Raw genomic sequence first — 27,458 nt, 5'->3', positions numbered from 1 at the left:
GGGGCTCAGGATCCCAATTATGTCACCCCTTGCCTGCAGAGCTGGCAGCCTCTCATCCTTTTTCAAACACCCTCCCTTGTGGAGTGTTCCCTCAGCCTCCTCCCCTCTCCTTGGGAGTCCTTCAGGCAGCTGCTGCTGCCACCCCTGGTGTCTGAGCTGCTCCCCCTCCCCAAAGAGAGGTGCCTTCTCATGCCACCCTACAGGGTCCTGGGCAGAGAATGACCCCAGACGGAGACTGGCTAGAGGTGGACATGAGGCCAGCACCTTATCTTGAGAGGCAGCAGGGGCAGCAGTAGGGCTGCTGCAACAAACAGCTGTGCAAGCCTTTGGGAGGCAGACACACAAGAAGGCATCAGAGGAGAGAGGGAAAGAAAGAAGGACAGAGGCCAGTGTTGCCTCTGGCACCCCTGATCATCATTCAAGGCACCCCAGGGTGCTGTGGCACAATGGTTGAAAACCACCGATTTAAGCAAATCACAGTTCCCTAAATTCAGATATCACAGGGAAGTGTGATTCCTTTAAAATCAGGAGCAGAAGGTTCTGCCTCTTCCTTTGGCAAGTGAAATAGGAGCGGGATAGGGAGCATGCGGGCCCAAGGCTCATTCATGTTGTAGGAAGCCATACTATCTCCCATTCTGGCCTCCTGGGTGCCCAGTGGGGTTAGCACTGTCCATTATCTTGAGGCAGAAACTTTGCTGCCTCCTAGGAACTTTTATTGATTATGTTCCTGAAAGCAGCTTCAGTTTTAACTTCCTGTCTTTAGCTTGAAGCAGCAGCACTGGAAATGTCATTACTTGTGAACTAGGTGTTTTGAGTTTATATGCCAGCCTTCTAAGCACATCTGCTGCATGCTTCCCATCCCTCACCCCATTCTCTCCCTATCTCTCAATCTTTCAGTGTTATTCGGGATCTTTCAACCAAAGCTCTGCATAACATCACACCACAGGCTCCAGAATATATGGCAAACGAAGGTGAGTGAAAACAAGCTTATGATCTAAAGCACCTAGAACATTACTGCAAAAGCCCTTAATCCTATGTGCCTAATAGAGAAGCAAACTGAATATTTCTAGCAACCAAGATAATTAAGTATCTCTAACAGAGAGAGAAATTTTTCTTATAATGGATTAAATGTATATACAGAACTCATAGAATCATAGAATCATAGAGTTGGAAGAGACCACAAGGGCCATCAAGTCCAACCCCCTGCCAAGCAGGAAGAAGGAACTCATTGTCTTAAGAGTAATGTTAACATACTGCAGGCTTTTTGTGGCATTAGAGTAGAATACATGTGCTTAGCTTGTGAAAAGATTTTGTATTTAGCATATGAAGAAATGTGTTAACTTCTTTGGGAAATTAAACCAGGGAACTTCAAATGCTAGTCATTTACATACTTTTGCAAACTTCTCAATGTATGTAAAATGAATTCAATATAGCATTATCAAACATGGATAGTAAGCGACAGCTATTACTCCCTTTTTGTCATTTTATTAGGGATCCAGCATCTAGTCTTCAGACTGGAAGGGGACAATTTCTTGTCTGTTTGCCCTTTTAAATTTGTAAGTTATTCATGTTTAATCTCTTGCAGTTTTACCAAAACTGCTGCCATTGGCAATTGGCACAGATCTTCATACTCGCCACGGAGCAATTCTGGCCTGTGCTGAGATCACTCACGCCTTGAGTAAACTAGCAGAAGAAAATAAGAGGTAAAAAGACAAAATCATTACTTTACTACATTGTTTTTATACATTTTTTTGAGATTGTAGTGAAACACAGTCTATAAATTGGGTCAATAAATAAATAAGGCATGGATACAAAGATGAATACTTGTTGACTACCATTTCCCCCAGTGCATTATGGTAGAGTTCATATTGGCATTTAAGTTCTGCATATTAGAGACTACTATGATCAGAAAGAAAACGAGGGTAGTAGGAAATTAAAGAAGAAAAAATAACACCATACTCTTCTTATCTACATCAGTGGTTTTCTTCGCTGTGGGTGGCATTTACCAGGGTGCGTTAATGTGCCTCGGAAAGATAATGTGAATTAGCTGGAACTTCTTTCAGTGAATTAGCTAAGAGATCTAAGAAAACATAAATTCACCTAGAAAGGGAGTTAAAAGCTAGAATTGTTAATATTTTAATGGCTATAAATATATTCAAGAGCTTTGGTTGTGAAACAGGTAATACTAGATAAACTAAGGTTACCAGATGTCCTCGTTTCCCGGGGACAGTCCCCGGATTTACAAATCAGTCCCCATACAAAATCCATTGAAGTTGAAAAGTGTCCCCAGATTAATTGAAAAAAATCTGGTAACCTTAAGATAAACTTACTAGTCAATACATGATGATCTCACAGGTAATATGAGAAGAAATGCTTAATGTTGGTTTGGACGGTTGTGTGACATCTGTCAGGAACACTGACGGCTTTAGAAGTTTGACTGACACCTTGGTTTTCAGAGAGAAGAATAAGCACCTATACTTTCCAATTAATATCTTGCCACTGGCAGATAGGTTTCTAGGACTCCCTCACATGTGACAGAAAGAAGCTCATATAGTATTCCTCTGATGCTTTCTGTGGTGGCTTTTAACTTTGCAGATCCATTACATCATATTTGGATGAAAAAGCCTTGGAAGGACTTAAACAGATTCATGTGGAGGTTGGTACAAATTCTGTCTTGTGAAAATAAAAATGTTTTTGCTCTCTTTAAATAGGAAAGTTTCTTTTTTGTTAAAATCTATAATGTAAGAATTATTTGGTGTGTGTGCATTGTTAGATGTCATGCCCACCTTCATGCAGTTCACAAAATGTTTGAGGGAGTTTCCCAAAGTGGACCATGGCCCGATAGCTGTGGCTGATACGACAGATCAATGGCAGCTGCACAGCTGCGTGGTGGTGGGGAGGTAGACTATCTGCAGCCAGCCCTGCAAAAACTGGCAGGTGGCACGTTCTATTGCTCCTCTCAATCTGCTGCCTGCACCAATGGATTTCCTTGGCTCACAGAAGAAGTGGCTCACCTGTAATGCAGACTGGAGATATATTTAATTTTTTTCCATAACATACTGTACAAAAGTTTGTATGAGATTTGAAATGAAGTGGATTTTCTTCTTCAACATAAACATACAGAGAATTACCCCACACTTAGAATATTGTATGTACGTGGGATCTATTACTGGAGCTTCCTGGGCGGTACCAGTATATCTAATATTATTATTAGGAAAATAGATACTATTTTGTTAGCCATCAGTGATAAAATCTATATGTATGATCAAATATGGGTGAAACAATACAGAATTATGTCACAAAAACTTAATCCTTGTACTCTTATAAAAAATACTGTGTACAGTTAACATATTTCTGTGGGGTGGAGTTTTGACTAAATTGGTGTTTCTCAGCCATTTTGAAGTGGGACCTATTGGTAAATTTACATAACCTTATGGGATCCAGAGTCCCATTGTTGTGTGGTCCACTCAGGAACGCATCAGGAACTAGCTGTGGGCTATAACTTGCAATTTGAGATTCACTGAACTAAATAGAACTTCTTTATTCCGTATCTAATACCAGTTTTCTCTTGCAGCTTTGCCGTCGTCAGTTGTATCGGTAAGAGAATTAATGCCAAGTAGATTGTTTCAATTGTAAGAATAAAGAAAAAGCCTCATAAAATACGCAGTCCACAAAAAAGCTTGGGTGCCTGCTTTCATACTGACTCTGTGCATGGGTGTGCTGTGTTTCCTAGTTATTCACTTGTGAGCATAGCTTGGCTGGCATGTGGCCACAGCAGAACTTGCTGCTTGGAATAGAGAGCATGACTGGAGCAGCCTGTCTTAGAAATGCTTTTATGATGCCCATACATAATTACAGCCCAGTGGAAAGTGTGACCCTGTCTTATAGCAGCCTGCATAGGCTGCCACCATGACCAGCTCAAGGTATTTTGCCACCCTAGGCAAGGTAAAAAATTATAACCAACACCTTCCTTACTCTGTCTTGTACAGTAAACACCATGGCATTGATCCATGAAGTAGCCAAGAGTTTCCTGTGATAATTTAAAGCCTCCTTCTCTTGATGCTTCACTTTGTAACATTTAAAATTTGGAACATCGGTGAAGCGAAGTGAAAATACAGAGCCTAGAGGCAGACTTTATGCTTCAAAATTGGAGAGTCTGTTGGGAAAGGATGTAGAGACAGGAAACAACTGATACACTTTCAAGCTTTTAGAATTTCTGCCCCTTATATACAGGTCCATTATATATGTCACAGCTGTTTTATTAAGAACAATTCCGAGTTTGGAAAGGGAGAGGAAAGTATATACCAGATGTCTGTTTAGCTGCACCTTTTGAATTGCCTTTCTGTGTAGTACATGTTTACTTCCATGTTTTTGAAATGTAAGACTGAACCAGAATTTCTGTAAGCAAAATGACTATATTAAATACGAACCATTCTTTGAGACAGCTTTCTTCATTTGGCACATTGGTTAATCTGCCTTAGTTCATAATATGTTCATATTTATAGAGGCATCACACTGGCTGTTATACTTTCTGTAAATTCTTTTAATGTCAGGGTGAGGCTAGGGTATAATTTGACTTTTTCTCACAAAATGCAAGCTTGCATTTATCGGTTTCATTAGATTCTTAATAGTGCCTTTCTTATCAATTAGACTTCAAACAAGCATCATGTTTCTCTTCAACGTAGTACTTTGCATAATTGAGTTATTCACTTGTGAGCATATTAACATAGTTTCAGGATATCAAAATACCTTTTAAATGGTATATAAAATATTCTGCTTTGGATCATTTTGTAATAGCAAGCCACTTAGCTTTTAATAGGCAAGCACTCTGCTAAACAAGCTGAACTTGTTTTCTGAAGAGCAATCAAGCTGAGGTGCCCTGAAGGTGCTCAGCTGAGACGTGGTTTCTTGGATTTTGAGAAAGTGTCGTCAGCCATCTGTTGAAGAACATACAAAACATTTTTTTCCATGGTTTTCTTTATCTCTTTCGGGAGTGATATGAAACACTTTCTCGGAAGAGAGTTATTTGATTTCTGTTTGTTGCGTAAATGAATGATTTCAGCAACAGCAATGAAGTCACATTACCGAGTGATGATCAGTATAGATCATGTGTAATGCATTGTGTAGAGGCAGTGGATTAAGAAGCACTATACTCTCTCCATGAAAATGTTAAGAGCACAAGGCCATACAATGAAATAAATTTATTTTGGGTATTAGATAAACCAAAGAATTACTTCACAAAACAAAGCACGTGTGGGATTTATGAGATTAACTTCAAAGTCTTGAGACAGATGAGTTATCTAAGATAGCTTGCTCTCTTTTGCCTCTTCCTCTGCACTGCCACATCATATAAAAGGTTTTACATGAAGCAAGATGAAGTGATGAAGAGTTAATTTATTTTTGATTTTGAATCTTAACAAGACAAAAAAGATAATTTTACCTTTCCTTTCCTTTGTATTCTTTGTAAAGATAGTGATTTGAGATTTTCAGCCAATACATTTTCCTTTTTCCTTTTTCAGGGGTTTAGGTGGAGAACTAATGAGGCCAGCTGGTACGTCACATGACACACGCACACATCTTTAATCCAAATGTTTATTATATAGCATTCTGTGGTATTACGCATTTCTCTGGTTTTTTTGACTATAAGTAAATGTACTTTGGAAATGAATCTTGCATCTTGAACCTCATTTTTTCAGCTACTACACTGGTTCACCAGGCACGCTGCCAATCCTTCAATTTGTACCCAAGGTCAAACTTCTCCCTTAAGCCATACCTTGTCCGCTCACTCTACCCTAAAAATACCTCCCCCAATTTTTTAAAAAATGCAGTGCAGATAAAACACAAACAGGTTCCATATTGGTAGTGCTCCTTAGTGGCATTTTAGCAGCCGCCATAAAACTTGTTTTCTTGCTTGTTGATATCAAGGAATGCAGACGTCTCCCTCCAAAAAGAATGATTTTCAGAGGGGTTCTCATGTAGCCTGCACATAGGGGCTCCATTTGAAAAAAGCTCTATACAAGCAGAATGTTCCACACTAACTTTAAGTCAAGGAATACTTGGATGCACTGTATGCAGAAACCTAGGGAGCCTTAATTTGGGATTTGCCTGTGCCATTTCTGTTTGCTTCAGTTGGTAAGGTTGGGAGTAACTTTAGCTACACTAAAGTGTATAGACCTTGTGCTAGAATATCTGTTAAAATACTTTTTGTGCTGATCAGTATGCATATTCACAATGCAACACATCTGCTGTGTAGCAATACCAGTATGCCTGTTATTAAATTTGCTTGAGCTCTGACCCTGTGTCTGTATAATATATGTGTACACGATCACTGAACTCAGAGGACCATATTTGACACAGGATTGTTCTCTGCTGTTTTCAGAAATTGTATTCTCTTCGTTTTCTTCCAGTCTGCGCTTTAATTGAAAAGTTATCACTTTCAAAAATGCCTTTTAGAGGAGATCCCATAATAGGTAGGTGATGTTTTTGATGTCTTAAATTTATTCTGTCTTTTTGTCTGTTGAAGATTATAATTGCATTCAACTGCACAGTCCTTTTGATTTCACTTGCCAAGAATATGGCTCACAGAGATATGCTTATTTCTTATCGTCACAAGATGTTCTTTAGGGCTGTGAATGTCCTAACATGCCTTTCATGACCCAGTATTTTTGCTTGTTGCCTCCTGCTGTCATTGGCATCATGATGCTATGACTGTGTTTGTCATATTCAGTTTAATTCAGAAAAGAATTGGCCAAATTGAGCCCCACTTTGGGCAAAGTATTCCTGAATTGCACAGGGTTGGACTAGATGAACCTCATGGTCCCTTCCAACTCTACAGTTCTGTGATTCTGTGAAATGATGCAGCACATGGAGGAAATTGTATAGGGTAATGTCATCTGCAGGAGACTTGGGACAGCAGTTCTACCCCACTCAACAAAATGTTCCATCTATAACAGAATGCTTCTCTCAAACTTCGTTTTAGTGGGAAAGGGAACCCTGGGTGCCAGGAAAAGGCCTTTGTGGACCCCAGTGATAGATGATGCACTAATCTCAAAAGCAAATTGAAAACAAAGTTGAAAACATTTAATTTGGGGACAAAAATCCATAAGGATGCACACTTAAATTTGCAGAGATCAGCTGGAGTTTTTATGAACACACTCTGGAACCTTTGAATATATTAAAAGTTGCTGTTTTTTAATAGGTGATGAATACTGGTATGTTTAATTTTAGGTAACTAGTGTATTATCAAACATGCTTTCTTTCCCTCTAGCTGAATGGCAGTCGCTGATAAATGACAGTTTCAAAAGTCTCCACCTTGTTTCAAGCAATGCAAAGCAACAAGTAAAGGTACAGTTTGCTGTATCTCTATTGTTGTTGCTTGTTTCGATAAAAAAGAAAACATTAATATTTTCGTATTATGAAAGTTGCGCTCAAGGTATTCTTAAATTACCCAGGTGCTGTATATAACAGAACACAAGAGCACTTTGGGCCTGTATTTCCATGTGGTGTAAATTAATTGTGTCTGTGAAAGGACAGAACCTCATTTTCATCCTGAAGTAATCAATTTTATATTTATAATGAGGAAATAGATACCACTTAAATGAAATTTAGGACAGCAACTCAACTCAAGTTGCACTGCTCTTTGAACTCTATATGGAACTGAATAGGCTTGTTATAGAGACTCCATAACAAACCATAGGAATAGATTAAACCAAGCACATTCTTAAATTGAGATACTCTTTAGTCGAATTCATCTGGGTGGTTGTTGTTGTAAATTTACTGCCTGATCATAAGTGACGTGTTCAGAAAGATAAAATCTTTTGCGTGATACTGTATAGTTTTTTCTCATTTAAATAAATAAAATGATGGTCCACTCTTTCCCGCCTATCTGTGGGAGTGAGGAGAGGCTCCATAGCTCATGGCAAAAGCTACAGTCATTTAGGAAGCTGGCTGTAATACAGCCACACCCAAACCTAATGGGCCCTGCCCAGAATGCCATCTCTCCCCATAGGCTATTCTGGAGAGGGATCATTGTGCGAGTATACAATGAAGCTTAAAGCCTAAATAACCTCTGCTGGTTTGACTAGTGTTTGCTTTTAAAGGTATGGAAGGCACTATATACATCATGCATCTATTCTTGTGCTAAATTGAGTTAAATTAGAACAAATTGTTGAGTAAGCATCAAGCATTCAACTCTTTAATTTAAGTCTACTAAAATTAGGTTCAGGGTTGTTAATTTAGCCTCCATAAAATTATACTGATGAGCTTTAAAACAGTTTTATAAGTCATGAGCTATTAGTTACTGTGCCTTCAGACAGACCTGAATGGAGAACGTGATCCAAGATACTTTGGAGTGTTATTTTATCTCCTAAACAGTAACAAGTCATGAACTGAAAATCTCCTTGCTTGGAATGCAAAGCTTATCTTCAGCTGTTTTATGAATGGGCCCATAGCAAACTACAGTAAAATTATTCATAGGGATAGGGATTATTCATTGGGTTTTCCTACAATAGTACAGTTGAAAGGAAATATCTTTTGATGGTTACAGAGTTTTGCCTTTGTCTTAGGAATCGGCAGTCGCTGCATTAGCTGCTCTGTGTAATGAATACTACTACATTGAAGAGGAGGGAGCAAATCCAGCTCAGCAAGGTACTGATTCATAATGTTTGTCTCTTGCCTTTATTAAGGGATAGCCTGTGATGATCTTGTTAGCTAGAAAACTTCCTACAGGAGCAGAACTAGTCCTTAAATAAACATCTCAGTGGTTAGCAACTTCTCGGGACCAGCCCAGTTATGTGGGCTTCTAAGGCACACTTAATTGGAGGTGACAGCAGCATTACTTGTCCCTTTTGGAGAAATGAAAGAATTCTGATTTGCACACGTGTGAGACAATGTTGTTTGTAGTATGCCTAGTAAAGTGCCACTTGAATTAAAGCAGTGAAAGTGTGCACTTCTGAATCAGCTCTTCACTACCATTTTACTTCTCTACAGTGGAGTTAGAGTTAATAAAGTTTTGTAACATGGGAAGAAAATTTGCAGATCAGAGCTTTTATGGTGGTATTTGGGGTGTTCCATAAGTGCTATAATACTGCTAATGCAATTGGACTCCTCCCTTCTCCCCCCTGCACACATCCAGAAACCTCCTCATATCTGCTCTGGAAGCTTGAAGAAGGCCTTATTGTGCAAGCTGAAATCCTTGTGCTAGCAGAATTCATTAATTAGCATTACATTGAATACAGCCTTTTATGCATAAAGTAGAAAAAGGCATAATGCTGGTGCCGGCAGGCATGATCCAGCAAATGGCACCCAGGCACAGCCTTCTACCACTTTCTCTCTCCCTCCCTCCCCCCCCCCTCTCTCTTAGCCTACCCTGCAGAGAGCCTGAAAGGGAGAGGAATGCAATTGGAGGGAAATAGGATTAATTAGAGTAAGATTGCTGGTGGGTAGCAACACCCCAACAGCTATCCTCTAATTTGGAAGAATTTACAGGGCCTCCACCCTAATAAGTAACATAGCAAAACATGGTTAGTTTTTGTACACAGTTGGGCATGATAATTTACCTGCAGAGCTTGATGCTCTGGGTTTGAAGATCTAGCTTACATCTTCAAAGTACAAGCTTCATAATGGAAATGAAGATGCCCAGATTTCTTTTTTATATGTAGTGATATTTTTATACATAATTTCTTTTTTATCATATTTCTTTTTTATATGTAGTGATATTTTTATACATAATTTCATTCTCCCTGTTTCCAGCAGTTTCTTCCCTCTGTAATTTGTTGTATTTGTCTTCAACACTTGCTTTAGCTTGTAGCCATTATTTCTGTTAAATTAACAGTTTAGAGATCATGTATTTCATTGTGTTATTGCATTTACATTTTCTTACTAGTGCCATCTTATAGTCCCATAGGCACTTTTGGGTACTTATCAAGAAACAGCCTATGCAGAGTTTTCTGCAACCTTTTAATTTGGTTCCTTGTGCTGCTAACAAAGTGTCTTTGAAATTAAAATGAGTACTGATGAAATTTCATTATCTTGGGTGTTCTCACAAGACATATAGACAAGAGTAGGGTGCCTGTGTTGCTTCAGGCCTCAGTGTTTTATATTTGCACAAATAGTTTAGAGATATCTAAAATACCTGTGCTGTTTCTCAGCTGTTCGCAGACATTGCCTCTTTGAGGTGTGTGTTTGTGTATTTTCCCATTCTATACTTCTCTGAGCATCTTAAAGTTTATACAGTGGTATCCCGGGTTACATACGCTTCAGGTTACATACACTTTAGGTTACAGACTCCACTAACCCAGAAATAGTACCTCAGGTTAAGAACTTTGCTTCAGGATGAGAACAGAAATCGTGCTCCAGCAGCGCAGCGGCAGCAGGAGGCCCCATTAGCTAAAGTGGTGCTTCAGGTTAAGAACAGATTCAGGTTAAGAACATACCTCCGGAATGAATTTAGTACTTAACCCGAGGTACCACTGTATAGCATACTGATGAATTGATTGAAGCAGAAGTAATAAGCCTCTGCATGTGCTAAGAAAATCCATCTTAACGTGGTCTTAATTTGAGCCAGGGTCATTGGGCTTGGTTCTACAATCAGTATCAGGGCTTGGCAACCCCAGACAGTGTAAAGCAATAATAAAAAAAAGGAAATGCATTTGAGTTGTTTCAGTTGTTTAATCAATTCCTTTGGCTTTGATTAATCACAACCAGCCCCTTCATAGCTACACAATTTCCAGATAACAGTGTTAGTTGCAGTTCCAGGCAGGAACGAATGTGGGCATCTCTCACTTTAAAAATCAAGCACTACCTCCAACAGCTGTGCTGCAGAGAAATTCCTTCAGAAATGTCACCTTGTTACCAGGTTCCAGCGTATTGAACCCACTTCCTGGAATCCAGTGAAGCATCTTCCTCAAGAGATGCAAGGCTGGAACTTTCAGTAGATTTATGCTCGTTGTTGCCTTAGAACACATCCTTCAATTCAGTTGTGAAAGGATGAAACTTTGAAGAAAATTAGGCCTGCACAGTCATGTTGAGTACACTGTCCTGCTTTCCTAACAGTAAAAAATTTCCATAGTAAATCATTTGAATGACTAGACAATGACTGCAGCAATTTGAAATCACCTTTTCTCTCTCTCTCTGGAAATAATTTATGCAAATATTCTAGGACTTTGGCGCAATCTCCCTATTCCCCACCCCATGCCAATTTCTAATTAATGATACTATGACTTGTATTTATCTAGATGAACTGGTGAATCAATACATTTCAGGCCTTCAGAGCCATGAGGAAATGACTCGGTGTGGCCTTTCATCAGCCTTAGGTGCCCTTCCTAGGTTTCTTTTAAAAGGCAAGCTTCAGGAGGTGAGTTAGAGAGTGGGGATTTAATATTTTTTTGTAAGTGCTTAAAGGAATATCATGAAGTACATACAACAATACAGTATTGCAGACCATGTTTGGTGGTTTATAACCAAATCTCTGTCAAGGTTTCTGTGTTAATCTTAGTTTCTTGTGGAAATGATTCTTTGAAGGGATGAGAGATAGACATCATATTCATAATAGAGCAAAAAAAGGCAACCAAGTAATGGGCAATGGGTAACTATTGCCATATTGTGGAGCAGGCAAATACCGTATTTTTTGCTCTATAAGACTCACTTTTTCCCTCCTAAAAAGTAAGGGGAAATGTGTGTGCATCTTATGGAGCGAATGCGGGCTGCGCATCTATCCCAGAAGCCAGAACAGCAAAAGGGATTGCTGCTTTCACTGTGCAGCAATCCCTCTTGCTGTTCTGGCTTCTGAGATTCAGAATATTTTTTTTTCTTGTTTTCCTCCTCCAAAAACTAGGTGCGTCTTGTGGTCTGGTGCGTCTTATAGAGCGAAAAATACGGTAGTTTCCTCTTCTAATGTATTACTCTCCCGCAACACTCTTCAGTAGCCCACATAGGGCAACTCTTCCTGGGGGTGTCACTGTTTTCTTCCATGGCAAGGGAAGCAGGAAAGCTAACAATAAAATGCTTAGATTTTTTTTTATATAGTTAGACATTCAAGCCTCAGAGTTATGCCAGGGAAAAGAACAAGTGTTATGCACACTTATGAGAAGGAGTTAAGTGGAAAGGGACAAATTTGCTTTATATCTTTACAATAGTGATGGGGAACCTCCATGAGGGCCAGCAGTCCTTCCCATTTGGCCTATAGGCCATTTTGGTGAAGCCACACCCACCTACGATGTCATATGACATCAGATGTTGTACTGGTGAAGCTGTGGCACCACATTCCAAAGGAAGAATTGGGAGCGACTCTCTATTCTTCCTTTGTAGCTGTGGCTATACATTTGAATATGATGCCAGGTGGGTGGCCCTGCCCAGCTGTCAAAATGGCCTGAGGAGGGCTGGCCAGTTCTCCACCTTTGCCTTATAGAAAGGCTATCCTTCCTTGTCAGAGCATGTTAGTGAAGGAGTATCAGGAGGCTTGCATTGGACAGTCTTTGTATCCCGTACCTGTCACACAAACAGAGGGTGAATTTAGGATGGAGCTAGATGCCTGGCAGCAAACACAAGATTACTGGTTGTGTGTTCATGTCAAGTGTGCAAAGTAAGTGTGTGTGTGTGTGTGTGTGTAGCCACTTATAACTTCTACTGCTTTTTAGATAATTTCTCGCAAGCAAGCTGAGTACAATACTCATATACTGTTTTTGTATTGTGTTGTTCCAGGTTTTAGACGGCTTAAAGGGAGTCACTACCATTTCCCCTCAGTATGTGAGCTTTGCTGAATCCAGAAAAGATGGCCTAAAAGCTATTTCAAAGTATGTTCAACAGTTTGTTTTGTATATGCCTTTATATTTGCCCTCTAATGTGAGTGCCATTAATGAGGAGAAAGTGTGGGCCTTGTTTTTAAGACTCTGTCCTTCTATATCAGATAATAGGGAACCTTGTCTAGCTCCTGGGGCCTTACCCACATGACCTTGAGTTCTTTGCTGGCACAGGAAGGAACAGAAAAGCAGCAAATTTCAGTCCCTAAGGCACACTCTGGATCAGGTCCTAGTGTGGGGGATAGAAGGGCTTTCGCCCCTTTCCCCACCACTGTTGTCCCAGACTGGAGATTGGGCTGCTGCACATGTAATTTGTATTGGTCGCAACCAATCCATTGCAGCATATGTATACGCAAGCCCTCCTTAGGTGGTACCAGGAAGGGTTAAGTCATAACGGTAGGGATGGGTGCACTACCTCTGCACCCTCTTCACTGTTCTTGCTGCCCTCTGACTCCTGGGAAATGACCATGTGAAGTAGGAAGCCTCTCCTGTACTTGTGGGGGCTCCCCATGCATTTTAGAAACTTGGACCATAAGGTTTTCAAACAGCCTCCCTCAGGCTTCCTGCTGCACAAGGTTGCCTTCCCCAAGTTGACGGATGAAGAGACTGTTGCTGAGGCAGGCGGAGCTAACATGTTCATCCCCACTGCCTCCTCACACCTTACTGGAAATGCCTGAAGGTTATTGTGAAAAGCTCACTTAGGTCCTATGTGTCTCTGTGTACGTGTGTTTGATTATGGGTGTGCCTGGCCCTGTGGGTTGCTGGAATGTGGCTCCCTCAAAGCTTTCTGTGTGGCAAGTTGCCATGTGATCTACATGGCCACCACAGACCCAGGTACCTATGTCTCTGATAATCAGACCTGCTACTAGGCCCCTGCTTCTCAGAGGAGTAACCTCAGCACAGTTGGATAGCTCTTCATCTCCCAAGGAACGAGTCACTTCTAAGAGATTCCCCTCTTCCTAAGAGTGACATCTTCCTTCCATAATACCACAGGTCCATGTTACAGCAGATAATATGCCACCCTTGGGAGTAAGATGCTGCTTTCATTTCTCCCGAAAACCTCACCCACCAACCACCTTCCCTCTCTTGCACTCAGAAGATCAAACTTGTTCCCTGAGAGCCAGGAACTCACCTGTGAGTTGGAAGCTTATATAGCACTTCCAGAAGCCCACAATTTTAGGATAACATCCGTAGAAAGTACATTTCATGAACATTGATAATGGATACCTTTCATAAGTGTGTTTAGCAGTTTTGTTTGTTATTAATGCACAAATTTTAATACGTAAGTCATTTGTGTGTGTGTGTATATCCTCTTCCTACAGGGTTTGCCTAACAGTAGGGGTGAAAGGGGAAGGATCACCAGCTGAAGTTGTATGCAGAAATAATGTCACGGAGATATACAACATATTGCTGAATGGTCTTAATGATTACACAACGGACAGTCGGGGTGATGTTGGAGTATGGTAAGGCTTTGTTGTTGCTTACTGTCCCATCAAGGCAAAAAGTGGATAGGATTCAGAGAAAGAGCCCAGCAAATATTACAAGGCATTCTGGAATAGGATGCCATTTCAGTTCTATCCCGCCCAAAGGAATCTCTTATTGAACTACAAATGTAACCTGTAGAATGAAAATGCTAAAAGTGTGCTAAAGGCTTTTATTACGTTTCCGACTCATGAATACCATTGATGGGCATTCACTTCCGAAAAATAAACAGGGGTACCTCCAGTTGTGGACAGGATTTGTTCCAGAGCTCTGGTCGGATCCCGAGGTTTCCGCAGCCGGAGGGACCACTTCTGTGCACGCACGCGCAGCGGTAGAGTGCTTCTGTGCATGCGCAAAGCGGTAGACCGCTTCTGCGCATGTGTGCGTGGGAAAAACCAAGAAATATACTTCCAGGTTTGCCGCTTACGTATCCCAAAGTTTATGTAAGTGAAGGTAATGTATTTCATAGAGCAAGAAGGTTACAGACTCTCCCATATGATCGCTTTGGCAGCACATACACTAAAATTGGAACGATGCAGACAAGATTAGCATGGCCCCTGCGCAAGTGAGAGCCAGTGTGCTGTAGTGGTTAAGAGCGGTAGACTCATAATCTGGTGAACTGGGTTCGATTCTCTGCTCCTCCACATGCAGCTGCTGGGTGACCTTGGGCTAGTCATCCGTCTCTCAGCCCCACTCATCTCACAGAATGCTTGTTGGGGGGGGGGAGGAAGGGAAAGGAGAATGTTAGCCGCTTTGAGACTCCTTAGGGTAATGATAAAGCGGGATATCAAATCCAAACTCTTCTTTCCATCCCTTTCACCATTCATTTTCATTTAACAGTACTTTTGTGTTGTTTTAATACTTCCTATGGCGTATCTATATCCCAAGTAACAAGATTGACTGCTTAACTCGCATGCTGGTGACTGGACAGCAGAGGGCGCAGTTGTACCAGCTGTTGGGTTCTCTCATACTTGTTGCTACCTTTTGCAAGCATTTGCACATATTATTTTAAAAGCATATGAGCTGTTGCTATCTCTACTATCTACATTCCCTAGAGTGCTAATTTGACATAAACACAATGGCATAAACCCAGCTCTGCCTTGGGTGCGCTGAAGCCCATGGATTTAAATGTCATTAATAAACAACCTCCTTTCTGCCAGAAAATTCTCAAAATTTAAGCTTTTTTTATAGTTTCGTGTGAGAATTCCAGTTGGTTGGTGTGCAATGTTCACTCTCCCACTGTTACATCGTGTTGAGTCAGGATTACAAATAAATAAGATAAATCGTTACACTTTGTACCCTTTAACTAGTGCTTTCGTTCCATTCCAACCACATAACAAGCGTAATAAACTCAAGTCTTCATCTTTGAGCCCCAAATCTAAGAATAAATAGGGTAACGTCATGTCAAGTATCCAGTGCCTAGAAAACATAAGCTATGTAGCTATCTAAAATTCTTCTTGATTATATTTTAGTGTCAAGAAAATGAATTTATTTAAAATATTCAACACAAGGTTTCAGTGTGGGATACAAACAAATACTAATCAAAACATAAGGACATAACATTACAGTCACCATCAGTCTTAAAACTACAGTGCAGCACCTATAAAATTCCCAGCCAAACATTGAAGTTAATGTGGTGAGGCTGAACAAGCTGAAGCTTAATCCAGGCAAGACCAAGGTGCATAAGTAGAGAACTGCTGTCTCTGGATATACAGTTCTAGGTGTTTTTGCACTCCCCTTGAAGAACCACACCAGCAGTTTGGGAATGATCCAGAACTTGTCACCAACTGAGGAAGCTCAGGTGGCAGCTGTGGCTAGGATAAATTCACCTGTACACGACATGTGACCCTATCTAGGGGGGTCACCTGTGGTGTACCAGCTGATAGATATCTTGCCTCAGTTATCTATGCATTTGCTGCACCCAAACCATACTGCTGCAATGCTTTCTGTGTGCTGTTGCCTGTGAAGGCTGGAAACTGCAACTGGAAACTTGTGGCTGAGGCCAGGTTATGGGAACATCACCTATACCGTACCAGTTGCAGTGGTTGCCCATGTATATCAAGACCCAGTTGAAAGGGCTGGTCATTACCTTTGACACCCTGAAGAATCTGTGGCCAGGTTACCCGAAGGATTGCCTGCGCTCCTAACAAACTGCATATACCTTGCAATTGGCATTGGAGGACTGGCTACATTGCCCACTTGTAAAGATCATCCGGCCCTTGTAACAGAGGCTTCTCACCAGTGGCCCCACGAATGTGGAACTCAGTTCCTTCTGAGACTCAGCAGGCCTCAACCCTGCCGATGTTTAAGAGGGCCTTGAAGTCCTGCTATTTTCTTGATGGCTTCTGGTTAATGCATACTGCATTTTTATGCTGGCTTTTGGATTTTCACTGTTTTATTGCTGACTGCTTTTGTTGTGCTCTTAAGAGTAGACATGAAATGATATTATTATTATATTGCAATGCTGTTTTGATTTTAAATATTGTTATAAGCTGCTTTGTGGAGATACTTTCGCAAAGAACAGTGTGGACATTTCTTCAGTAAATAAACCTAAACCTTGTTGGTTGAGGAGAGGACCAGAAGATGGGAAAGCTTTCAGTGGTCTTGCCCCTCTTCTTGCAACAAAGATGAGTGGTTTGGCATAAGAACTGGCTGGAAGGGCACTCTTGTGAATCTTGCCTACTTGGTACTGCTCTTTTTTATTTTCTTAAAAGTATGTATTTTACGTATAAAAGTCAAACAGGTTTAGGAAAGAATTGCTCTTGTATATGAAGAAAGCTTTGGTTGGATCTTTTTTTTTTTAAAAAAAAAAGATTCGTGGGAAAGCTAACCAACTGTATTTTCCATATGCAAACTTAACATTCCTTTTGACAGTTTGGACATGTCCCAGCGCATAAACTGTCTTCAGGTGTTGGATATGAGTACCTTAATAGTAAGATGTCATACAAAAAGAGGAAGAAGTATTCTTTGATGAAAGGTTGCCAAACGCTATGATGCAGTTTATATTCCCCACCCGCCAGTAGCCTAATTCTCACTTACTTGTCCACCCATTTTCAGAATTCATATGCATCTGCCTTCTATTCACCTTGGTAAAGTACAAAAATACAAAAGGCAGGCCACTGTGATAAGATAGTCATAAGAAGAACAGTTCTCTGTTACTAAAGTAGGTTAATAGCTCTTTAAATACTCATTGGAAGCACAGAGGTAATGCATCTGTAGACCAGGTTTTAGCTTAATTATGCGAGCACATGGAGTATTCATATGCATGAAAAAGACGCCAAACTCTCTATTGAGATCAGGAAGGAAATGTTCTGGGCCATCCCACTGTCTCCTAGATGAAAATAAGTTGCTTCTGCTTGCGCAGGTTGGGACACCCATTTTCTGCTGATACCCCCCCCCCCCCACACACACCCTGCAGCCCTCTGTACCACATCCTACTCTGTTAACACCCAGCTGGGATGCAGTCCCAATTCTGCTCACCCTCCTCAACAGTTGCTGTCTACTAATAAAATAAAGTAAGAACCGCATCATTTGCTTCCCTGCAATTAACTGGACGTATAACTTGGCCCTTAGAATGGTCCTTTGTTTTCATCTCTTCCTTTGTTATACATCCAGGGCTGTATGTATTCTATATCACAGACTGACCTGGAAGAAAGCACACTGATATATGAGACTGTGGCGTGAAAGTATATTATTCCGATCATAGAAGCAATGTAGATTTACATGAAGCATGTCCGTAAGAAGTTATAAATTTACAATGGCAACTTGCTTATTTTTTACAGGGTGAGAGAAGCTGCTATGACCAGTTTAATGGAAATGACCCTTTTGTTAGCACGGACTGAGCCAGAGCTAATCGATGCAAATGTGTATGTATTTTGCAAATATAATCTGTGAATGCCTGCTGTATGGTTAGGTGATGAGCTGTTTCTGTAAAAGGCTCTTTCAATAATCCCTCCTACCTATGGGATTCAGTTACTTCCATCAATACTGCTAATGAAAGAACTGGAGCACAGCCTATCTTGCATCTGTTGTGAGTACAGGGAATGCAGATTGTAGCTTCTGATTATCCCTTCTTTGTTAAACTGCTTTACATTAATAGCTATTCCCGCTTAAGATAGATATTGTGCCTTTCCTGCACCAAGAAACACTGTATCTATTTTTATATAATTATACATTTGAAAAGTTATAGCTTTATATGGGTTATAATAAAAGAATTAAAACCTTAAAAATACTGTGCTAGATATAGTTATAAAGAATAGTCAGCACAGGGAAAGCAGTCAAAGCAGCTGTTTTGCCAGTCTTGTAAAAAAGGCAAGCTGAGTAGATGTGCTTCATGGGTCTTCAAAGCTAGGAGAGAAATTTGGTCTAACCACCCCTAGTAAATCTCAGGGCAAGTAAAAGTATGGCTTCTTTACACAGCTGTTCTCACTTCCTTTGCTGAATGAATCCTTAGCAGGGTCCGAATGGAAAATGTTAATGGGGACGGGGAGTAGTCATATAGGGAGAGGCTTCTCTGGAATATGTCGCTCCAAATGAATGAGTGTTCTGTGTACTAAACTTTAGCTCCAAGCGGATCATGTGCTGTGTGGCTCAGCAATCAGCTGAAAAAATCGACCGATTTCGAGCCCATGCAGGATCTGTATTCCTCACACTTCTGTACTTTGACGACCCTCCAATTCCACACATACCCCACCGGGAGGATTTAGAGAAAATATTTCCAAGGTAACTTAAGTATCTCATTGGTTTATCATAGAATTGCACAGTAAACATTTGCCCATAAACATGAAAGAACTCTGTATTTAGAAATATGTTTAAAGGGAATATTTCATTCTGTCTTGTTAGGAGTAGACTTTTGAGATTCAGAGAGGCTATTTGTGTTTATTAGAGAAGGAAAGGGAAAGGCAACCTAACTTTTGTTCTGGCCGGATCCATAAATGGGGCTTGGGGAACCTCCCACTGTTGTTGGACTCTCACTCCCATCCTACCTGGCCATTAACCATGTTGGTTAGAATTACCTATAAGAGCTTCAGGACTGGGGTAGTTGGAGGTTTCTTTTGGATGTCTGTATGCAGAAAGAATGAGGGGACCAGGATATTCTGGATCCTTGCGCCATTCCTGGTATTCACCCAAAATGTTTCACTGCTCTACCTCCACCCTAGCAGGACATCTGCACCTGTCAACCTTTCCCTGGGTGTACCTGTGCCATCCCACTGGCTGTGATCTCTCTCTACCAACAGAATGGGGCATAGCTGCATCTTATGGCCCCCCTACATGTCTTTGACTGAATTTTGGATTGCACTTTCAATTGAATTTTAAAATGCATTAATGTGTAATACAGTTAATGGTAATAGCACATTATGAAAGCCCATTTAAAATACGGTTATACTGCTGCATTGACAAAGAGCATTTCTGAGTCTTACTGTCAAAGGATGCCAGCTTTGATTTCTGTGGATAATTTTTCTACTTTAAAAATGGAAATTTCAGAGCTTAGCAGCAGTTTTGGTGAAACAAACCATTGCTCAGGAGGAAATAAGGCTTATGTTACCTGCTTTCTATTGGCCGTGCTTCAAAAGGGACCATCTTTTCTATTGTTGACAGGTCAGAGGCAGTAACCTTAAACTGGAATGCTCCATCGCAAGCCTTTCCCAGAATCACACAGCTTCTGAGTTTGCCATCTTATCAATACCATGTTCTGACAGGACTGACCGTGTCCGTTGGTGGATTGACCGAATCAACAGTAAGTGAATTTTAAGAAAATGTTTGATCGGTAGGCGGCATCTATCTTAAGAGTGACTATGTTAAGAACCATGTATCAATTCAGGTAGTAGTTCATTTCTGGAAGCAAGTTGCTGATGTTTGTACTGCTGAAGTCTTTTATTGGGGTATGAAAGTGTGGGAGGCACCCAGCCTATTGCTGTTTCGCATGGCTGAAGCCTGGTTCAGTTCATCCCTGTTTGTTTCCATATAGCAGTTTTCATCACTTCACTACATACCTCTTTTCCTTTATTCTAAGGTGCTGCAGCACAGCTCTGGTAATCTGAGAAACCTGAGGCCAAATGAGAGAAGTCCACACTGCAGTTCCTCCCCACACCAACTTCACCTTTCTTGAAAACTGAGGTCATGCTGGCATGGAGAGGACTGCCAAAGAAACATCACAAACATAGCCTTTCACTCCCCCATTTTCCAAATTTTCTATGTAAATTACAATTAGCACCTTGTTCTAGGGCAGGCTTCCGAAATCCAGAAGACCACAGTTTGAGCCCAACTTGACGATCTTGCCAGTCTCTCTGGATAATGTCAAACGCCATGCAGCCTTAGAAACCTATTGGTATTCTAACTTTATTTCACTTGCAAATTACTTCAACTGCATTTTGCTTTTAACAAGCATTTCTACTTGTCACTGTGTTCCTTGTAGTTTCCTGCCTCCAGTTGCCTCTGAAAATGAAACTAACTTGGAGGATTTTTATTATCACTACTGGCAGTCACAAGTAAATTAAGAATGTGGGGCAGCTTACAGCTCAACCCTATAGGTTCCTATAGAGGGCTGTGACACCGTTGCCACCTAATCAGCATCAGGTAGTGACTGACAGCTTAGTGTTTGCTCTTTCCTACTTGCTGTCCTTTCTCTGTACTCCATTTACAAATGGGTGTTGGTGATACTGAAATTCGGCTTAGTCACATAGCTTTGTTTGGCCAGTGAGAACACGATCCCACCTGCCCATCAGTGTCCTTGCTGGCTGTTGCAGTAATGTGCTTTGGTTCTGCAAGTCTCCCCACCCAGTACTTACTGTATAGCAGCTTACCAATGAGGCTGAGCTACTAGTGTCTGGGAAGCCTTGTTCTTTTTAGCACAGGATTCATTAAATCATTGCCCCTGCCCCTGCAACACTATGTCCTTGTCCACATTCATTTCATGCACAGTTGCACTGCCTTGAGTTTTTGCAGTGGTGTAATATCATGACTCAGAATCATACGAGTGCAAGAGTCCTTGAACCTGATTCTGGTCCTTTTCTTTCTACAACAGACCATCAGGCTTCCAGCACTGTTAAGTGTGTTGAGCCTTCACATTTGTAGAATGCTTGAATGTTCAGTTCATGATGTCAAACTCTTGCGGGTTTTCATAATGAGGTGGAGATTAAATTTAATTTTGCTTTAAATATGAGGTTTTTCCTACCCCAAGTTTCACAGACAGAGAAATAGCCTTGAGTTACTTCAAGAGGTCACACAGAGGTTCTTGCCCCCAATATTTTCATGTTGGGTTTTTAGAATTTGTTACACTTAAGTTTTGAAACGTGTAAACAGTTTGATTGCTTCCAGCTCTTTTGATTATTGTTGGCTCTGCCTGCTTGTTTAAGAGAACAACCTTCTGTTCCGCTTCAAAAACACTGTTGAATCATTAGTTCTTTGTAGACTTCCCTAGAATATATTTCAGTTTACTTGGGTTGTAGTCCAGTAATTTCCAGACATGAAAGAAGGGCTAGTGTGCCGCTGAAAATGCATTAATTAAATAATTAAAATGCTCCTGTGAGCCCCAAATACCACCTACAAATTGGACTGCTCACTGAATGTCTGAAATATTTCCATTAGCCTCTAGCGGAGCCAGGTAATTCTACCCTGTCTTTGCATCAGTTTGATCAGTCAGTCCTTCCCAGTGCAGATTTATGAATTGCACATTTATGAATTTATGAAATTCTGCGCAACACGATTTGGTGATTGCCACTAGCCTAGAGGGTTTTAAGAGGAGATTAGACAAATTGAGAATAGGTGTATCCATTGCTTTTAGCTATAAAAAACTATTTTAAACCTCTTGTGTTCAGAGGCAATATGGGGGCAACAGCATGGAATGTTTGCCTTCCTGCCCTGCTTGTGGATTCCCCAGGAGCAGTTGGCTTGCCACTGTTGGAATTAAGATTGTGGACTATGTAGACTTTTGGTTCCAGCATGATTCTTATGTTCTTGAGATGCAGCAGATTTATCTGCCTTTGGGGAGCTGCACCTGGAAAAGTGATTTGCCCAGAAGCACAGCATGTTTGCTATTGTGAAGGAGGATACTTCTTCTTGCACACTCTTCAATGTAAACCTTTGGAGTGTAAGAATGAAGTGTGCTTCCTATTTTAAGTTGGGAAACAAATGCACTTTACTTAGCAAATGCCTGGGAAACACTGTTCTAGCTCATGTCTCTCCGATAAGTATATGGAACTATGAAACGAACAAAAGATTTTAAATTCTTTTTAGTTTATACAGCACAGTGGCTCTTATTCTTCAGTGAGGGAGCTGCTGTAGCTGAGAAAAACTCACTGTCTCAAATTATGTAACTCAAGGTTTCCCAAACTTGGGTCTCCAGCTGTTTTTGGACTACAATCCCCATCACCCCCGACTACTGGTCCTGCTAATTAGGAATGATGGGAGTAGTGGTCAAAAAACAGCTGGAGACACAAAAGCTTGTATCGGATCTGTCAGGCCTTGTGCTCTGTCAAAATAATAATTTCCATTCTGCACAATGGATTGCCAATTTTTTTCCTTCAAAATAATTTGTGAGATTAATCCTAACAGCCACATTTGCATTTTTTATTAGATATATTTTGATAACTTGATAAAGATCAGTGCATAGAAAAACATGAACTACAAACCATGGGAACTTGAAGAGCAGCAGTAATATCCTGCCTAAGGTTCCCTTTTGCTTTGTGAAACTGCAACTGACATATTCAACCTTCTCATCTTAGCCATTAGTGATCTACCAAAGGTGAAAGCTGCAGGAAACTATGTAACACAGGAGGTATTCATCTAGAAAAACAGCACAAAGTGTTGTCACATAGGATAAGAAAGTGGGCTCATAGATTGTATCTGATATACGTGACAGCATAATCAAGTGGCTGATAAAAGTAGGAGAGGGGAGAAATACCATGAGTTCTTGTGGGTCAACGTACTATTTTCCCAATCGTGAAATTAAGTCAATGCTTTACAAGGTGAGCTTTACAGATTGATGAGATGGCAAGTTCCGACTGGGAACATACAGTTCAGTTTTTGAATACAATTCGGAACTCTAGTACAGTGGTGCCTCGCAAGATGAAAAGAATCCGTTCCGCGAGTCTCTTCGTCTTGCGGTTTTTTTCGTCTTGCGAAGCAAGCCCATTAGCGGCTTAGCGGATTAGCACTATTAGCAGCTTAGCGGGCTTAGCGGATCAGCTGATAAGCGGCTTAGCGGCTTGGGAAAAAGGGGGGGGGGAGGAAAAAACCCCGCAGGAACTCGCAAGACATTTTCGTCTTGCGAAGCAAGTCCATAGCAAATTCGTTTTGCGAAGCACCTCCAAAACGGAAAACCCTTTCGTCTAGCGGGTTTTCCGTCTTGCGAGACATTCGTCTTGCGGGGCACCACTGTATTGTTAAAGAAGTGCCACTACATCCAAGTTGTCCCATGGCTGGCTTGTCAAGTTTGCAAATGGATATTAAAAGCATTTGAAAGGGAAAGGAAGAGACAGCACTAAGGGGACTGGAAGGCGAAAGAGTACAGAGGCAGAGGCTCAGGATAATCCTTTCAATGGAGAAAAGAGGCACTGGGTTGGAGCCTAAGTCACACTTAACTCCCATTGATTTTAATGTGTTCCAAGTTATAATAAATAACAACAACAACAACAACAACAACAACAATTTATTATTTATACCCTGCCCATCTGGCTGGGTTTCTCCAGCCACTCTGGATGGCTCCCAAAAGAATATTAAAATATTAAAATACTGTGATACATCAAACATTAAAAGCTTCCCTAAACAGGGCTGTTAGGAATAGTTAGTGATATATGAATTTCCATGTTGATTTTAATGGGACTGAAGTAGGACTTTACTTGCTCTGGATCCAGTCCAGCATGACCAAATGCTAATGACAGGATTCTATATTTTTGCCACTTCAGGGTTGTCAATATGTCAACATCTGAAATAATCCAGAAATGATGCTCTCTTTTATTGGCCCTAATGGGCTGTAATGCACTATTCACCGGTCCCCAGCACTGGAAAAGAAATACGAATCGCTGAGTAGGCCTTTATCTTACTGTTTGGAAAATCACTGGTGGTGAGGCATTGTTCTCTTGTGCCTTTATACCATATTAAAAGAACTTTAAGGACTCACAAAAAGTGCTGTGAGTTAGAAGAGCAGTAGTTCCTGTGAATCTTACTGCAGTCTGGATCTTAAGGGTTAGTCACAGAGGGTGGACGAAGGTAAAGTCCTAAACATAGGCAGGATCCCCCAGTAGCCATAAAACGTAGCAGTCTGTGAAAAGAGGTCCTTGTTTTCTCCCTTCCATCCAAGTCTGTTTAGCAGTTATAAACACTGTCCATATTTCCTGGATAAAATGCAAAATGGCTGCTTTTCTTGCTTATTTAGCTGTGCGTTTAAACATCCAGTTACATTTCCTATTTAACTGAAATGGCACAATGTTACCAGGTTGTTATGGGTCCTTGGTTATAAAGGATGCTGAAGTGCATTTTTCCTATTGTTCGTGTAGTGTAGAATTCCTATCGACTTTAAAACCTCAAAAATCAATTTTCTCTTCTCCCCTGCTCCCCAGTCTGGAAAAAAAAGTCCCTCGGAGATATAGTGAAGGCTGAAGTTAATCTTTTCATGTTCGTTTATTGGAAGTGTTTTTCGCTTGCAGGTAAGGTGCTCATCACAGAGCCTGTTCAGCTATCTGAAGGGAATTCAGAGCAATATGGATGCAATGAACATCTTTTGTGAGACACTGCTCAAGGTTTTTCAGGACAATCTGCTGAATGACAGGTAACCTGTATCTTTCTATAGGGGCTTGTTGGGCACATTCCTGAATGTATTCCTGTGTTACCAGATAAATCGCTAAAAAAGTCACTATAGTTTTCCATCTACTCCCTTTGACTTGGAATCTATGGTTATGAAAAAGCCTAAGGCCAGAAGTGCAAGTCAGTGGGCCAAATTTTTTTTACTGATTTGCCAGGCATAAGAGATAGGAAGGCACAATAACTCGGCTAATCAAATTGCATTTGGGGGATATTTTCTTGAATGGAGCACAATCTACATAACTAAATGGCAGGAATGGGGAACTGGATCTGGCCTGAGATCCAGAACTGGCCCCCACCTCTGCGTCCCTGTCTTGTCACCTAAACACAGGATATGATATCAGTTGATTCAGTGTTCAAGCCATGGGAGCAGTCACAGGCTAATCTCCAAATTTGGCACTATATTCTCACAGCACTGAGAACAAAGCAAAGCCTCTGCTACTGGCTGCCTCTTAATTATCAAGGAGCAAATGGAGGCTTATCTCTGAACTTGGTGTTATGGTCCCACAAAGCACTCTAGAAGAGAAACGTGCACCTCACTATGTGACATGTGCTCTCTCATGAACTAGGAGTCCCAGAAGAACTCATTTGTTCCTTCTGGCATTTATTTCCTGTGCACAGGCAAGAGGAGCCAATGGAGTGGTAGCCAGTTAGCAGCATGTTGGAGGAACAAACACTAGAGTTATCAAGAAACATGGGGTGCAGGCTCTAGAACATAGGTGAGGAAATGAATTGTAGGCCTCTGATCATCCAAGAATATAGGGCATGAGATCCCAAGGGCAGGGAGCAGTGTCACCACGCACAATTAATATGGATACAGTGGTACCTTGGTTTACGAACTTAATCTGTTCCGGAAGTCCGTTCTTAAACCAAAGCGTTCTTAAACCAAGGCATGCTTTCCCATAGCAGAGGGGGACTCAATTTACAAATGGAACACACTCAACAGGAAGCGAAACATGTTCTGCTTCCAAGGCAAAGTTCTTAATCCACATTGTTCATAAACTAAGCTGTTCTTAAACCAAGGTACCACTGTACATGCAACCTTACAACAATGTCTGGCTCTGCATGCAAATGAGGCAGTCAGAGGAATAGAAAGTTTAAACAGAGGGGACTAATGAAGCTCAAAGATACTAATAATTTCTCCCGATAGAGGTGGGGACCCTCCAGATGTTTATGAACTCCAATTCCCACCAGCATGGCCAGTGGTCAGGGATGGTGGGAGTTGTAGTCCAGCAACATCTGGAGGGGCCACAGGCTCCCCACCCCTGTTCTAAATTTTCGAAACGGATGAGGGATAGGGTGTGTATGTTAATCCTTGAACACTGCCAGTAAAACTATTTCCTCATCACATTCTGAAAGGGTATGTAGGCCAACAGCCAGAAAATGACTGTGTGCAGGCACACGCCCCACTCCTTAATGGGAATATTCAGATGTGTGTCTCAATGTATAAATTACAGAAAGGAATCCAGGAGCCTTGCCAAACTCTTGCAGACTCTTATCTGACCATTCCCTGGAGCTAAAATGGTTGAAGTCTGAACTTCTGCACTTTGTTTTTCCCATTTCAAATTTTGTTTAGGAAACGAACTAAGTATTGTGTTAGATTCTGGATACTGGAGAGCCATTGCGTCACAAGTTTTCACACTCCTGCACTGTTTGTGGGCAGAACTGGACAGTAGCCTTGCAAATGTGTGGTGCCCCACACTTGCCAAGATAGCAGGAATGTGATGGTGAGGGCACTTGCAGGGAAGATTTGCAGGAGGGAAGGTGCACAGTCCCGTCTCCCCAACCCTTTCATTGCATGTTGATTCCTTGCAAATGATTCCTACCTTCTGGGCAGACCTGGTTTCATTTCCTGGCTTAGGGAGAAAAATTAAAAATCCGTCAGGTTGGTAAATAGGAAAAAGTATTCCTTTGATTCTCACCCCAACACAAAGAGCATCTAGTTTTGCCCTGTAAACACCACAGTGTGTGATTCCCCCTATGGAATAAGAATGGTCATATGGGCACTGCAAACATGTGTGACTGTATTACCACCTGACTACTGCTTTATGATCTCACGAAGTGTGCAGTTAGCTCTCAGTCATGCTCTCAAACTAGTTTTGGCTATCTGAAAAGACAGAAGTGTATGAACTTTGGCAAAAGTTTCTCTTCTTAATCTGAACTGTGAAAGTCCCATTGCAAGTGGTGTCAAACATGTTGTTCTGTCTTCTGTGTGTTTCCCCATTAGGGTATCTGTACCGTTGCTAAAGATGCTGGACCAGATATTGGCCAATGGCTGCTTTGATATTTTTCTAACAGAAGAGAAGTAAGTACTAATGAGCAGAGTATAAAGCCTCTCTTCCCCTGCCTCTCCTCCAGTTGCTGCTGTGCTGCAGGAAA

At 41.1% G+C, this 27,458-nt stretch overlaps 1 protein-coding gene across 4 annotated transcripts in view; it reads left to right on the top strand.

Moving 5' to 3' along the window:
- Positions 1-27,458, top strand: part of TBCD (tubulin folding cofactor D) — a 128,325-nt gene that overhangs the window by 86,912 nt on the left and 13,955 nt on the right. For all 4 annotated transcript variants that reach the window (XM_083428384.1, XM_083428386.1, XM_083428385.1 and 1 more), the window contains exons 20-35: positions 898-971; positions 1,586-1,703; positions 2,596-2,656; positions 3,575-3,597; positions 5,520-5,551; positions 6,408-6,470; positions 7,268-7,344; positions 8,565-8,646; positions 11,235-11,353; positions 12,700-12,791; positions 14,120-14,260; positions 18,062-18,145; positions 18,843-19,001; positions 19,878-20,016; positions 24,926-25,047; positions 27,307-27,384. In XM_083428384.1, coding sequence (XP_083284510.1) covers positions 898-971; positions 1,586-1,703; positions 2,596-2,656; positions 3,575-3,597; positions 5,520-5,551; positions 6,408-6,470; positions 7,268-7,344; positions 8,565-8,646; positions 11,235-11,353; positions 12,700-12,791; positions 14,120-14,260; positions 18,062-18,145; positions 18,843-19,001; positions 19,878-20,016; positions 24,926-25,047; positions 27,307-27,384 — 1,464 coding nt within the window. The remainder of the gene's footprint in view (positions 1-897; positions 972-1,585; positions 1,704-2,595; positions 2,657-3,574; positions 3,598-5,519; positions 5,552-6,407; positions 6,471-7,267; positions 7,345-8,564; positions 8,647-11,234; positions 11,354-12,699; positions 12,792-14,119; positions 14,261-18,061; positions 18,146-18,842; positions 19,002-19,877; positions 20,017-24,925; positions 25,048-27,306; positions 27,385-27,458) is intronic.

Source organism: Podarcis tiliguerta, assembly GCF_965153285.1.
Source record: "Podarcis tiliguerta genome assembly, chromosome: 2".
NCBI classification, from domain to species: Eukaryota; Metazoa; Chordata; class Lepidosauria; order Squamata; family Lacertidae; genus Podarcis; species Podarcis tiliguerta.
The sequence above is the reverse complement of the archived record's forward strand: the minus strand, read 5'-3'. Positions and strand labels throughout refer to the sequence as shown.